The sequence below is a fragment of the Bos indicus genome, chromosome X, assembly GCF_029378745.1.
Source record: "Bos indicus isolate NIAB-ARS_2022 breed Sahiwal x Tharparkar chromosome X, NIAB-ARS_B.indTharparkar_mat_pri_1.0, whole genome shotgun sequence".
Lineage (NCBI taxonomy): Eukaryota > Metazoa > Chordata > Mammalia > Artiodactyla > Bovidae > Bos > Bos indicus.
In genome coordinates, this window is record NC_091789.1 from 138,070,904 (window position 1) to 138,087,291 (window position 16,388).

The 16,388-nt window shown below is 41.4% G+C and overlaps 1 protein-coding gene across 3 annotated transcripts in view; it reads left to right on the forward strand.

Moving 5' to 3' along the window:
* The window catches only part of PIR (pirin), a 98,112-nt gene that overhangs the window by 68,517 nt on the left and 13,207 nt on the right, over positions 1-16,388 (forward strand). For 2 of the 3 annotated variants that reach the window (XM_070783597.1, XM_070783595.1), the window contains 2 exons: positions 4,379-4,423; positions 13,017-13,099. In XM_070783597.1, coding sequence (XP_070639698.1) covers positions 4,379-4,423; positions 13,017-13,099 — 128 coding nt within the window. The remainder of the gene's footprint in view (positions 1-4,378; positions 4,424-13,016; positions 13,100-16,388) is intronic. The other variant, XM_070783596.1, reaches the window with a different exon arrangement.

Consider the following 16,388-nt stretch of genomic DNA (forward strand, 5'->3'; position numbering starts at 1 on the left):
AAATAAATATGTCAGTGTATACGTTCCTTGTTTCATCCTTCGTGCTCTTCTGAACTAAAAAAATTAAAGCATTGAAAATAAAAACGCATCTATAAAGTTGAGAGGGAAAGGGATTAACAAACAATGCTGTCATGATGAGGACACATCAAAGAAATCCAAACTGAGGGGCATTCTACAAAACAGCAAGTCTGAGAGTAGCATTGAAACATACATTACCATATGTAAAACAGATAGCCAGTGGGAATTTGCTGTATGACACAAGGAGCTCAAATCCAGTGCTTTGTGACAACCTAGAGGGGTGGGATGGGGTGGGAGGGGGGAGGGAAGTTCAAGAGGGAGGGGACATATGTATACCTATGGCTGGTTCATGGTGATGTTTGGCAGAAACCATCACAATATTGTAAAGCAATTATCCTCCAATTAAAAATAAATGAAAAAAATTAAAAAACAAAATAATAAGTCTGTACTTTTAATGAAGAAAAAGGCTGAAGAACCATTTCAGATGAAAGGAGATTACAAGTGACAACTAAATGCCACACATGACCCTGAATTCCATCCTGGTCTAGACATGTATTTTTCTTTTTGCCCTAAAACGCATTACTGACACAATTGGCTCAATTTAAATGTCTGTACATAGCTTATAGTATTACATTAATGGTCATAATTTTTTCATTGATATTGTATCAATGTCATCATTTTTATAAGTGCACTCAGGTTATATTGGAAAATACTCTTGTTTTTAGGAAATACTTGCTGAAAATTCCTTCAAAGTAAAGGGGTATCATCTCCAAGTTTACTCTCAAGTACTTCAGAAAAAGAAAAAAAAAAGAACGATGTGTATTTCTAGAGAGATTGATACAGCATGTGTGATACCAGGTTAGCTTTTAGAGAATCTGGGTGAGTGGTGTATGGTAAATCTCTACTATTTTGGTAGCTTTTCTGTGTCTGAAATTATTTCAAAGTAATAGTGAAGTGAAAGTCACTCAGTCATGTCCAACTCTGCGATCCCATGGACTGTACAGTCCATGGAATTCTCCAGGCCAGAATACTGGAGTAGGTAACTGTTTCCTTCTCCAGGGGACTTCCCCAACCCAGGGATCGAACCCCAGTCTCCCACACTGCAGGCGTATTCTTTACCAACTGAGCCATCAGGGAAGCCCTCAAAGTAATAATTAGCAAATAGTGTGGTGGAATGAGGAGGAAGAGAGAAACATCCAGTGGGTCTGCTTACTGTCCAGGAGGCCAGGCATGGGGTCCATGGTGAATGAGCTGCCTGCCCAAGCTGAGTGTCGCAGTATCTAGGGGGAGGCTCTTAGGAACCAACACTGCTTCGGGGTGTGGCATCCGGTGTGACCCACAGTTTGGGGAGAGGTTCCTTCTCTCCTTAGTCCGGTTGCCTTCTCCCCTTCCCAACCCAGAGCTAACCTTTGTCATGGATTTGGCGTGTCACCAGGCCATATTTTTCTACTTTCTCTACATGTACATGTATAAGCAGCTGTTGGAAAGCTCATGGAAATAAACTTAAGACTGAGGAGGAGGAAAATGAGCTGGGTTAAGGCAAGGAACATAGGCCAAGAAAAGTTCTCACTAGGGATGTTTGCAGGAATTGGGAACCTCCCTGGAAATGAGAGCAAATGCCACAGAGAATGATTTACGTGTTTAAAAGAAAAGTTCTACACGTCATCTGTTGGGCTGTATGTAGGAGGTCTGTCTTAAATGTGTTTCCAATTAAACCAAGCAACGGGTCCAGGGATAAAATGTGACCTTCCTCCCAACTCCTGTTCTGTGTCATAGCCTCAGGGTGGGAGGGAGAGCCCTTCCCAGCTGTGAAGAGCCGGTGGCTGGGAGACAATCTTTTCAAGGCCTGTGACCTCCCACAGCAAAATGTCAGGATGTATCCATTTCTGGTGCAGTACAGAAAAGTGAGAGGAGAGACACAGGAAGAAAGAGCGATGGGAAGGACCTGGAAATCTCACAAGAGAATTCTTTTATGCAGAGAAGGAATTCCAAGAAAATGTGGTAGTTTGTAAACATATATAAGCATTCACATAGTTTGTTGTTTTACTATAGCTTTAAGAAACAAATGCTTAGTGGATCTTAAACAAGGTTTAATAGAAGTACAGGTAGACAACATGTTAAAAACAAGGAAATTACCCTCTGTTTCTATTTCATTCCCTCTGTACCTTCTAACCAGTAACATGAGTTGTGTTAGTAGTGGTGAAGGTGAACTCTATCATAATAGAAGACTTGTGCAAGGAACAAAAATAGGTGAATGCACATAGTGCATTGACTTGGCCATTTGGTCCTTCTGGATAAAAGATTCAAAAAGATAAAAAGGGAAAGAAAACAGACCAAGGCACTTACGTGTGGACTAATTTTCTGCTTGGAGGATGAGGAGGAATGAAGCAAAGGAGGTGGAGGAAAAATGATATTGGAACAATCACAATGATTCCAAATAAAAACCCACTTGGGCAATTGAGACCTTTGAGGTTCTGTTGAACTCAGAAACCATTAATTTTTTTATACCTTTCAACCATGAGCAGAGGATCTATTATGTCAGTCACAACACGTTCTTGCAATGGAATGCTTTGTAGGCTTTCCCAAAAATGGGTTATTTCTCTATGTTTTGACATGGAAAGGTATCCAAAATAGAATGCTGAGTTCTAGTTTTTAAGCAAATAATATATAGTGCATAAAAGAAAAAGTGGTCCAGTGGTCAAGACTTCTGGCTTCCAGTGCAGGGGGCATAGGTTCAATCCCTGATCAGAGAAGATCCCACATGCTGCATGGTGCATCCCCGTGCCGCCTCCCCCAAAAAAGGAGAAAAAAGAAACTGAAAGCATAAATATGAAATTGTTAATGATATTTATGGGCTGGGAATGGCTAGCATGTGTTTTCAGCATCTAGCATGAACCTCCCTCTTCCGTATTGCGCACAACATGAAGATCCATGGCCTTGTCTTTCTCTTCTGTCTCCACTCACAACCAGTTCACGTGAGTGGTAGCTGGTCTCTAGATGATGGGAGGTCAAGTTCAGAAGACTGAGCCGGTGGTTCAGTAAGGAAGCAAAAGTGCGAGTGTGCTCTGAGCAGACAGATTTACTTCCAGAGCCCTTAAACACATTCTAGTCAAATCTTGGGGAGGAAAAACTGTGAAAGAGGAGGATGAAAAAATACCATCCAGCATCCACCTGAGTGTCTGTCTTTGTTTTGCCATCCTTTAGGTTTTCTGAACCAGACTCAGTTTATGTTAAGTTTGACCAGTCATGCCTTATTGTGTGGGCCCCTCTTGCACATTTTAACCCACCTGGCAGCACAACCACATCCCTAGTGTCTACTTTGTCCTGTATAATTCTTCCACGCCTGCCTTGGTTTTATTTACTCTATCAGCACATTGACTCTCCCACAGACCTCAGTCTGGATCCTGCCCTTGTACCTTGGACACAACCCTGCATTCCCTGCACGAATCTTCTTTTTCACCAAAGACACACGGAGTGACGTCCTGATTCTGTTTTGAGCTGGCCTCTCCTACGTTCATGTCCCTCAGTGGCACTGAAGGATCTCCTCTGGGCCACAGGGACAGTACATAAATATCTGTGGAAATCCAATGCCAGTGCCAAGAGGGCAGATAGTGAGTCATCTGTGTTTCTGAGTTCTTGGCCCATGGGTCACAGTGGGAATCTGGCCAATGCTCTGTATCCTCTTCACAGAAAAGCTTATCTGCTTGAAAAATTCTGTGAACAATTCTAAGGAGGGCACGAGCCATCTGAAGCCCATTCATACCCCAAAGATTATGCCTCTCTGCATCCCTGGAACTGATGCTCTGTTTTAGGACACAAAAGAGAGTGTTCACTGGAAACTAAAATGCAACTAAGTAAAGAGAAGCCCATTTCTAGCGTTCTTTTTACACTTAAAACTGCTTGGAGGTCCAAGGAACTGAAGATAAGCCCAACTGGTGAGTTGTAGTTATTAGCATGATGTTCTACCTGGGAGGAACAGCTGGTTTATTAGTACAGCTGTTGGCATATAGATGTACAGTCAGGAAGTAGCATACTGTCTGCTTGGGCGGTTCGTAAACATTTGGTATCAGGTCATTTAGGTTTAGCTCTGTGTGGTATGTGTATGTGCACATGTGCATGAATTTGTGTGTGCAAGAATACATGTGGGAGTGTGTGTGTTCTAAGCTGTTATAGAACTTAAATGTAAAAAAGTATATGTATCTAAAAGATTTGATCTCCAAACTTATCATTTATATCTGTTATATAAGCTTTTGTGTTGATATTTCATATAGAGATATTGTTAAATATTCGATACTGTTATCCCTTTGTTCCTTTTGGCATTATGGACACTAACCTTTTAATGTCGCTGGTCCCTTTTCAGGGTGGACAAGCTTCATTTATACCATATCTGGAAATGTGTATATTGGTAAGTGATGAGTCTGCTGCTTTGGGTTCAGTTGCAATACAATTTAAACTACTGCCAGGAAGGAAGGATAAGATGAAACCTTTCGTGTAATTGAATCCTTTGCTTCCTCCTGTCCGGCACTAGCCCTCTCTACACTGTAGTACATACTGGTATCCCCAGGGCAGGGCACCTCTCAGCTTCTGGCATGTTCAGTGAGGGAGAAGAATAACAGCACCAGTCACGACAGGAGCCATTTTGCTGTAGCCTGTGTGCACATGTCAGGTCCAGCCATGATTATGTGGGCTAACACCTTGCTAAGTTGTTGACAACCCCCATACTGATAAAGGGGCTTCCCGGGTGGCACTAGCGGTAAAGAACCCACCTGCCAACGCCGGAGACATGAGGGATGTGGGTTCAATCCCTGGGTCGGGAAGATCCTGGGAGGTAGAAGAAGGTGAATTTGCTGTTCCAGGTGTTTCTGAGAAGTCTCAAAGTGAGGCCTTTTCCTTGAATTTCCTGAAGAGATTATATTCAAGCTATCCATCTGAATGTGCCCTTGGTAAACACATCCTTCCTCGTCTGCCTTCCCTTTCCTGTCTAACTTTCCCACTGCCTAGACTGATGTTTCCTGGGACTGCCTCCCAGATAAACTCCTTGGACTCAAATATGCACCTCAGGCTGTGATCCTGGGAAAAGCTACAGAAAGAGAACTAGCCTCCTTTCTCCCACTCTGTGTGTGGATGGGGGTGGTGGGAATAGAGCAGACCACTTGACCACTCCAAGATGCAAGCCAGGAATCCCATTTCTGAGACCCTCTTTGGTTGCGGGCTCTCCACCCCAACCTGCAGTGCAGCCTCCTTGACAATGAACTTGCTGTCCTGACATGACTACCTCCTTGGACAACATACTCTAAGCCCCAGACAGCTGACTTCCTGGTACACTCTGCTCAGGGCTTGAAGGCCACACCCAGAGCCATTTAAACTATTCTTTATATTCTCCAAAATGGGAGTTATCATTGCCTGAATTTAATCTTCTGAAAAATAATGGTAACCCAGAGTTTGTGTGTTTTGATTTTATACCATAGAAATGGGCTTAGTTCCTCTATTACCAATTAGCATTTCAATTATGGTTCAGAAGCAAAATTCATTTCTTTTGGCATTTGAGAAAGTGTGAAAATGATTTAGTAGTAGTATCACAAGTCCATTGGCATACACATTAAACTGTATTAATCATCTGGAAGGGATGAAGCATCATTTGTTTTTTATGATCTTTCGAAAATCTTGGTTTTCACATAGTGTATACTTTGTACAAATGGAGAGTAATAGCCATTTTTTTAATGGAGGTAGCACCCCTGACTTAGCATTTCAAGAGAAATAAAATAATATGCACAAATGGAAAGTAATAAAGAAAACACATGGATTCAGAGCTGGTTTGGATACCAGAAATGTGTAGACTGTGAAAGGACAGGGGCAGCAGATTTTCTCCAAAGGACCAGGTAGCAAGTATTTTCGTCATTGCGGGCCGGACAGTTTCTGTTGCGGTGACTCATTCCTGCCTTTGTAGCACAGAAGTAGTCACAGGTGGTACATAAACGATTGGGGTGGTTGTTCCAATGAAACTTGATCCATGGCCAGTGAAATCAGAATTTTATACATTTTTCATGTGTCATGAACTACTCCTCTTGGGATTTTTCCCAACCATTAAAAAACGTAAAAACCTTTCTTAGCTTGTGGGCTCTAAAGCTCATATTTGGTTCTGGTTTTACGGGCAAGGAAAAGTTTTTCCTCTACCGTTCTAGGTTCTCTTTTTGGCTGGGCTATGAGTCAAATCTACGTAAGACAGATTAACAGTAGAAAAACAAGCTTAATTACATACGTACAGGAGTCCCGTAAGATAAGTTGGGCAGATGCCATCCTGAGCTAAAGAATGAAACAGGGACCTGGGGCTTCAAAGGCGAAGAGGGTGATTCACAGGATGATAAGAAGAGCAGATGTGGGGTCATGAGATGTTTGCCATGCCATGCGCACAGGTCATTCAGATAAAAAGTTATCTCTGGTGATAGTTCTTTGTCCCAGGCTCCTTATGTGAATTCCTTTAGGTAGGAATCTTTTGGGCCTTGATTGTCTTCAGCTGAAAACAATCCACATACCAAAGTGGCACATCTTGGAGAGGCTCTGAATCCACTCGGTTTAAATGGCACTGTAGAGGTTGAAGGGGAGAAAGATGAACAGATAATCTTCAAAACCTGTTTCAGCCAGTAGGTACAACCTTGTTTCCTGACCAACCTTTAGTCCAAGAGTTTAACAAGTGAAAACAGTTCAGTGGTTTGAGGGATAAGAAAGATTTACACACCCACTTGTTTTTCTCGATGTGAGGCAGGATTTTCCTGAGTCATCTCTACCCATTGGCCCTGTCACCTCTCATGACCATGAGCCGCAAGTGTAAAACATCTGGCAGGAAATGGGGTCACAGTCTGTAGTGCTGGAGCAAACTTGCATCTGTCCAGGGTAATGGGGACCATGGAGAGAATGTAGCTGGTGAAACTGCCCTCCTGGGAATCTGCTTCAGCCAATGAGGAACTGGCCAGATGACCTCATTTAAATTTTATCCTTCCCTTCATCCTCTCCTCCCCTGAATGGAGATGGTATTGAGAAAAACAAAAGGGAAGAACAAACCACTAGAGAAAAAGAAACAACAAAGCAGAAATAATGTGTACTGACCTATAAAATCTAGAGAGAATCCCGAAACTGCTCTCTGACTTTATTGCCTCAATTTTATCTTGATCATAAAACCAGGATGGCACCAGCCAACCACAGATGGCAGGAACTGATAAGTAAGTAATTATCTTTTTCAAGATATCAGGTACCTCCATTCTATTGAAGTAGATGTTATAAATATGTACTTAACGTATGGGGCTGGAATATATAGACTGCAGTTTGGCTGGAGAAAGTAGTCTGGGGAATTCCATAGATGGAGATTTAAGAGGACTATTAAAAGTATTAATTGATGATACAGGAAGTACTTAAAAGATGGACATCAGTAGATTTAGTTTGAGTAAGAACAGATGGAGTTTGAAGGTTAGAAAATGCTGGACATTAACTAGTTGTCTAAGTTAGATTCTGGTTCTATCCCTGATCTGGGAAGGTTCCACATGCCACAACTACTGAGGTGATACTCTAGAGCCCAAGAGCCACAGCCACTGAGCCTATGTGCTACAATACTGAAGCCCTTGGGCCTAGAGCCTGTGCTCTGCAACAAGAAGCCACCACAGGGAGAAGCCCACATACCGCAACTACAGGGTAGCCCCTGCTGGCTGCCACTAAAGAAAGCCCGTGTGCAGCAACGAAGATTCAGAGCGGCCAAAAATCAATAATTTTTCAAACAAATTTAAAAAGTGAAGTTCATGGTGAGTATGGTGAAGCCATATGCTGCTGCTGCTGCTAAGTCACTTCAGTCGTGTCTGACTCTGTGTGACCCCATAGATGGCAGCCCACCAGGCTCCCTCGTCCCTGGGATTCTCCAGGCAAGAACACTGGAGTGGGTTGCCATTTCCTCCTCTGGGTGAAGCCATATAATTGCCCTGCTAATAACACCCTGAGGCTTCCCTGATAGCTCAGTTGGTAAAGAATCCGCCTGCAATGCAGGAGACCCCAGTTCAATTCCTGGGTCAGGAAGATCCACTGGAGAAGGGATAGGCTACCCACTCCAGCATTCTTGGGCTTCCCTTGTGGCTCAGCTGGTAAAGAATCTGCCTGCAATGCCGGAGACCTGGGTTCGATCCCTGGGTTGAGAAGATCCCCTGGAGAAGGGAAAGGCTACTCACTCCAGTATTTTGACCTGGAGAATTCCATGGACTGTAACAAAGAGTCAGATATGACTGAGCGACTTTCACACAAAACCCTGAAGAAGTGATGGAATTAGCAGACCTAAAATAAGACAAATAGAATTAGCACTTCCTTATTTAAGAGTATATTTGAAATGTTTTATGATTTTCCAGGATCTTATTTTTTGATACGTTGTGCTTTTTTCAAGCCTTCCAGGCTGACTGTTGAATAGTAGCTTTAAAAATGGTGCAGGAGAGAGACCTTTGATAGCAGTCTGTTATTGAGGCAACAGGTATTTTGGTCAGCCCTCAGCTGAAATCTGTGGTATATGATTTATTTATTTTTTTTTGCGGTATATGATTTAAAAAACAATTAAAACAACATGATCAGAAAACCCGCAGATCCCTAGGATACCAGTACTGAGCCTCTTCCCTGCAGCTGAAATGAAAATGACATTACACATTAACGCAGAGATCAACACGGTAGAGGAGTTTATATCCTGTATGCCTGAAGCTTGGGACAGTTTATCAGCTTGGATGCCAGTCCTCTAGAAGAAGGAGTATCAGGTATACTGTTGAGGCTTAGAAAATATATTTAGAAATCTAAAAATATTTGTTTGTGGTTATTGAGATGACAGCTAACTGGTTTATGTTGGTTTATGTTATGGGTAGTAAAATGTTTCCCAGTTATTTAAATAAGCAGTAATTCATGCTCACTATGTGCTCTGCCCTTTACTTTTGGTTTTGGGGGTATGAAAAAGTTCCACACAGCCCATGAATCTCAATAAAGGTGGGGAAAACACACTAGAAGGCAGGTGTGATTCTGAGACACCTAAAGGCAGTGTTTTCAAATCATTTTATGCCAGTTGCACCAGTGAGTGCTGTTATGTGATTTAATTGAATAATATTTAAATTAACAAAATAAGTGTGAAAAGAGTTCATATTTCTAGAGCAACTAAAGTCAAATGCTTTGTAAAAGTGAATTGTTAAAGAAAACCCCTTGAGTTAGTATGGTAGAGATGACAGTAAAAGATTGGGGGAAGCTGATAATCTAGCAGGATTTCAGTGGTGCATTATGGGTATGCTTCAATCCAACCCAGTTTCTAAAAATTGGCAGATGGATTCACATTTACAGTTTGAAGTATTGGCATATAAAATTGATGATATCAAAATCTGTGATAGAAGTACCAGAATGTATGGATCAGAGAGTAAATGGGATAGCAGTTTTTGTAAAGAGAAGAAGAAAAAGGAAATCTGGCGTATGGGGAGAAGTTTCACAGCAGTTAACCACACACTGACTCTAAAGTATGTTTGAAAGTATTTTGCCCTTTCATGACTATTTAGGCAAACAAAAATATTTGCAATTCAATTGTTTTCCATTAAATTTTCCTTAACTGCACTATTAGATTTAACATTCTTGGCGAAGCTTCGCAATGGAAACTATTTATTATCTGATTTGGCCTGATTTATAATTGAAAGTAGTCGGAACCAATAGAATGTATTTTCTTTGAGACTTATTTTAGGTTCAGGAGATAACCAGGTGGATAAAACAGCATAGAAATGACATGAAGATACAATCAGTCTTTGCTTTCTGTGATCCTGTTTTAAACATTTCATAAAATAATACAGAAGCTAAGGTACATTTAGAATGATTAATCTGAAAAACCCAACCTTGTAGTGTCTATAAAAAAGGTCTGCCTTACAGTGGAGCATTTCAAATAACCTCTTCAAAATCAACACTGTGATTCCTCTCCTAGATCATCAAGTAGAATGGAAGAATTGCATTTGGTATAAAATTAGAATGAATGCTCTTAGGGAAATATAAACTCTCTGTTTCTAAATTAAGATTTTGTTACAGACCAATGAACTGCAGTCAAGCAAGCTACCCTGATAGGAGGTGCAGAGAAATCCCAGTTCAGCATTTTTTGGAAAGCTGTCTCTTGCCAGCTCATTCCATCAAAACATAGCGAAAGGGGCTTTATAAACTGTTTTGGTCTCTTTATCATAAAACATCCTACATGATAAAATTAGGGGCTAGGGGTAGACCATATGGGTAATGGGTGTTACATATGAATTTGTTGAAGATAACAACATGGTTCATTGCTCACAGAGAATCTCAGTATAGCACACTTAATAAAATGCTGCTCCATTATCACAGTGAAAAATATTACCCCACTCTAAATGAGATTATTTTTAGACTCTGAGATGTCTCTTTTATTGCCACATCCTTGCATGAGTGGAAAATCAATTGAGTTTATTATTCACTGCTATGACAACTGTTAACCTAAATCTTTGGTGGAGAAGAACCCTTTAGTGATGTGCTGGGGCTGGCTCTTGGCAGCTCACAGGATTTGGTTGTATACATCTTATGACCTCAGATTGGTAGCTTGAAACTGGTCACAGTAGGAACATTTACACCATGGAAATTGGCACACACTACACATCAGGTTGGTTCTTCCCCTTGTCCTTGAAAGCCAGTTGGTAAACATTAACTAGCATGCTACTGCCTCTGAGACAGAAGTTCTTTTCTTTTCAGTTTTTGGCTGCGCTGAGTCTTCATTGCTGCGGGTTGGCCTTCTCTAGTTGTGGCGAGCTGGAGCTATTCTTCATTGAGATGCTCAGGCTTCTCATTGCAGTGACTTCGCCTGTTGTGGAGCGTGGGCTCTAGATGCAGGGGCTTCAGCAGTTGCAACTCAGGGACTCTAGAGTGTGGGCTTCAGTGGTTGTGGTGCTTGGAGTTAGTTGCCTCACAACATGTGGGACCTTCCTGGACCAGGGATCGAACCTGTGTCCCCTGCATTGGCAGGCGGAGTGAGACAGAGATTCTTAAACTTTTTTGTTCCATGAATCCTTTTGAGATTTGCCAAAGCCCCACCTCTGAACAACATTTTTTTTTTTTTTAATCAATGAAGTCATTAAATGGTTCAAAGAACAAGTCTATGATATAGTTCCATGTATGCTTCTCTGATGACATTTGTAATAACATCTAGAAGCAGATTTAAATTAGGTTAAGTAGTGATTAACATAAATTGATTTTGAGATCTCTGCAATGCTAGTGAGGTAAGAAAATATCTATAATTTCTACTGGAGACAAAGTCATTGGTTCAGCTAGTACGGCTATGATTTTTTTTTGAGGGGGGGCTACATTTATGACAGAAAGAAAGGCCACATTTCAGGTAGGTGTTTGTGAAAGTAAAGATGTCGTTTGTTTCCATGCAAGCCCGTGACTGCTTTGAATTCTATCCAGGGACCCCTTGGGAATACATTGACTCTGGGTTAAGAAGGCCTCTCTTAGAATCCTCTTTCACATTTGCAAGCATCACAATGAACCTTTCTGCTTCATATAGGTTATCTCCAAAGTGGAGGTAAAAGGGAGGACTTCTCTAGAAAATATGGCTGTCGTTGAACTCCAGCCAGTATTCACAAAATTCACAAATAATGTTTCTGTTTATATGGTAATTCCTCAAGCTCTTGTTTTCACTTAAATAAGCACTTCCACCTTGATTATTCAGCTATAGCTCTACCATGTCAGGTGAATGCTTTATTTCTAGCCCAGAATGTCATGTAGGTGGGTCCCCCAGACTTCATGCTTGAAATCTTCGCTCTGTTGTCCATGCACATGTCTTTCTCAACCCTTCTTCTCAAACCCACCCGTCTTTCTCTGTTCACTCTCCACGCTCAGACTGGAATTCATTTCCAGTCAGACTGTTAGAATAAACTCCTAACAGCTCATTCTGACTTCAGTCTTGCCTCCTCCAATTTATTCTGTGCTCTGCTTTCAGTTATTTCTCCAAAACACAGACCTAACCATTTCACACACACATCCTTTCCTCAGAGTGTATTTCCTTGAGCTGAAGCCAGTCTTCATTGCCATCATTCCTCCCAAAAGAATGTTCCAGAAATGATAGAAGCTTCCCCATTCCCCCAGGCATGCCCTGCATATTCCCAGCCCCTCACAGTCTATCCTCTTCTCTAGAAGGCCCTTCATCCTTGTTTTGCCTTCTGTTGGTCTGTTTGATCCTGCAGAATTCTACAGTCCCTATTCTCTCATTGAACTTTGTTTTTTCCTTTCTTGTTGCCGTTAACACACAACTGCATTTTGTATTATTTCATCTGTGAGCCTCAGTATAGAAGGGATGGAAATATACCCAACCTGAACTTGCTGGGCTTCCCAGGTGCCTCAGGGGTAAGGAATCCACCTGCCAGTGAGGGAGACCCAGAAGACGAAGGTTCAATCCCTGGGTCGGGAAAATCTCCTGAAGAGGAAATGGTAACCTACTTCAGCATTCTTGCCTGGAAAATTCCATGGACAAAGAAGCCTGGTGGACTACAGTTTATGGGATTGGATTGCAAAGAGTCAGACATGACTAAGCAACTAACACACACACACACACACACACATAGCTTTGTTCTGTATTTGTAAATGTGTTATTATATTTTCATAATTTGAAAAAGAAAAAAATCTTAGGTTTATAATTGACCCAAGGAAACACTCTCATTAGCATATGATGCCAAGGACTTTGCTTATTAATTAAGCTATTAGGTGTAACATTAAAAGTGTAAGTAGAGACACAATATAGGATTCATCTCCTTTTCTGCACTGGGAAACAAGCCAGTTTTGGACTTTAATAATTGCAAATACCATCAACCAAGAGATCTAAGGAGATTCCTAAGTCTGTTATTTCTGAACTTGAAATTAATATTGTGATGCCATGTAGTTAACCAAATTTGTAATCATATGAGAAATGTACCATCGTGAGGACTAAATTAAGTGGGTCATCTTTTTTGTAGGACCTGATGATGCACAGCAAAAAATAGAACCTCATCACACAGCCGTGCTGGGAGAAGGTGACAGTGTCCACGTGGAGAACAAGGTAAAAGTAAAAATATTTCTTTTTTCAAAAGATTTTTTTGTTTTAAAAAATTTTAGTATAATTTTAAAGGTTACTTTCCATTAACAGTTATTACAAAATTTTGGCTATATTCCCCATATTGTACAATACATTCTTGAGCCTATCTCAAGAATACACCCAATGGTTTGTATTTCCTAATCCGTCATCCCTATATTACCCCTCCCCTGTCCCTGGTGACCACTAGTCGTTTTCTGTATCTGTGAGTCTGCTTTTTTTGTTATATTCACTAGTTTATTGTATTTTTTAGATTCTACATTAAGTATTATCATATAGTATCTCTCTTTCTCTGACTTACTTCAATTAACATAATGCTGTCTAAGTCCATCCATGTTGATACAAATAGCAAACTTCCATTTTTTATGGCTGAGTAATATTACATTGTATATATGTACCTCAGTGTCTTTATCCATTAATCTGTTGATGGACACTTAAATTGCTTTAATCTTTTTTAACTTGTACTTTCTACTAGTTTCCAGTTTCCAAAAAAATGCCCAAATCTCCTGTGTACCTGATTAATTTTTTCTCTTCCTCAGGGAAAGAAACTGTGCCACAAGTTTATCAACCAGTTTCATTAACTTCAGTTATTTCTAGTGGTGTATTTTAAGGTATTATCTATACCAATTCCTCATCTTTAGGAATCATCAAAAGTCTTAATTGTTTACCCCTAGAAATTTAAATCTGAGGCAACAGGTCTCCTTGTCTCTTACTTTTTCTTTCTTTATACACTTGATTGTTTTTATCTTTAGCATAAGTGAAAATGGATCAGCACTCTAGGGGTATAAATGTACATCTCCATACATAGTCCCATGGAACCCTTTGAAATTCGGCCCCATGTCGAACTGAGAAGAATATATGCTCTATCTCGTAGTCCTTTTGTGTTGAATCCTTGCTTTGTAAGGAAAGTTTCTGATATTTTCAAGGAGCTTTTTAATCTTCATTGATAGATTTCTTCGTGTTCCTTCTTTTATTCCTTTGGACAAGTCACTCACAAGTCATCTTGTTAGCCTATGAGGCCCATATGGCTGCTTTGTGCCATTCTAATAAGGAAAATTGAGGAGACAGTTGTGCCAAAGCTCCTGCAAAGTTGAATTTTGAAAAGTAGGGATTAAAACTGTGTCAGTACGCAGGTGACTGGCAGAGAGGCCATCTGACTGACTGCCAGCCCTCTGACCCTGGCATGGTAGAATTCAGTGGGTGTGAGGAAGGCTGCCTTTGCTGACTGCTCCCCTATTGCTCTTTTAACTCTCTGTGGCACTTCCAGGAGCAGTGAAGTAAAGGAAGCAGAGGCTTAGGAGCTCTAGAGGAAATGCGTATCTCGGGGTCTGTGCTCACTGTTATTAGGTTAAACTGTATGAAACTGCCACGTCTGACCTACAAAAATGGCGATTTCGTATGTTTCCACCCAATGCACGAAAGAGGCATGGAAGCTATATATAAGCCAGAGACCCTCCTGACACCAGGTTAGTCAGTAACATTACCTGGTTTAACTTGACAACCGCAGGCCTCCCTGTGATGTAGCACAGGGCACACTGCAGGTGATCAGGATTTGGAAGCTGAAGCAGAACACCAGAATGAAGATGTGAGGGGAGCCAGAAATAGGGAGGCAGTGGGATGGAAAAGAGTCGGCTGAAGCCATCAGTTCCGTGACCCAGGGGCATGGTTCTGTTACATGCCCTTCTGTGATTTTGACTGTATGTAAGTGAATTCCAGTTGAGCTATTCCAAATCCTGAAAGATGATGCTGTGAAAGTGCTGCACTCAATATGCCAGCAATTTTGGAAAACTCAGCAGTGGCCACAGGACTGGAAAAGGTCAGTTTTCATTCCAATCCCAAAGAAAGGCAATACCAAAGAATGCTCAAACTACCGCACAATTGCACCCATCTCACACGCTTGTAAAGTAATGCTCAAAATTCTCCAAGCCAGGCTTCAGCAATATGTGAACCGTGAACTTCTTGATGTTCAAGCTGGTTTTAGAAAAGGCAGAAGAACCAGAGATCAAATTGCCAACATCCACTGGATCATGGAAAAAGCAAGAGAGTTCCAGAAAAGCATCTATTTCTGCTTTATTGACTATGCCAAAGCCTTTGACTGTGTGGATCACAATAAACTGTGGAAAATTCTGAGAGATGGGAATACCAGACCACCTGATCTGCCTCTTGAGAAATTTGTATGCAGGGCAGGAAGCAACAGTTAGAACTGGACATGGAACAACAGACTGGTTCCAAATAGGAAAAGGAGTTCGTCAAGGCTGTATATTGTCACCCTGTTTATTTAACTTATATGCAGAGTACATCATGAGAAACGCTGGACTGGAAGAAACACAAGCTGGAATCAAGATTGCCAGGAGAAATATCAATAACCTCAGATATGCAGATGACACCACCCTTATGGCAGAAAGTGAAGAGGAACTCAAAAGCCTCTTGATGAAAGTGAAAGTGGAGAGTGACAAAGTTGGCTTAAAGCTCAACATTCAGAAAACGAAGATCATGGCATCCGGTCCCACCACTTCATGGGAAATAGATGGGGAAACTGTGGAAACAGTGTCAGACTTTATTTTTCTGGGTTCCAAAATCACTACAGATGGTGACTACAGCCATGAAATTAAAAGACGCTTATTCCTTGGAAGGAAAGTTATGACCAACCTAGATAGCATATTCAAAAGCAGAGACCTTACTTTGCCAACAAAGGTTCGTCTAGTCAAGGCTATGGTTTTTCCTGTGGTCATGTATGGATGTGAGAGTTGGACTGTGAAGAAGGCTGAGCGCCAAAGAATTGATGCTTTTGAACTGTGGTGTTGGAGAAGACTCTTGAGAGTCCCTTGGACTGCAAGGAGATCCAACCAGTCCATTCTGAAGGAGATCAGCCCTGGGATTTCTTTGGAAGGAATGATGCTAAAGCTGAAACTCCAGTTCTTTGGCCACCTCACGCGAAGAGTTGACTCATTGGAAAAGACCCTGATGCTGGGAGCGATTAGGGGCAGGAAGAGAAGGGGACGACAGAGGATGAGATGGCTGGATGGCATCACTGACTCGATGGACGTAAGTTTGAGTGAACTCCGGGAGTTAGTGATGGACAGGGAGGCCTGGCGTGCTGTGATTCATGGGATCGCAAAGAGTCAGAATAACTGAGCGACTGATCTGATCTGATCTAAAGTGTAGCTTGAGCCATCAGGACATTAGGAAGAGCTCTTAGTTCCAAAAATTAGCCTTTACATGAGCGTGTATCACTTATATCCAGGAAGAGTAGACA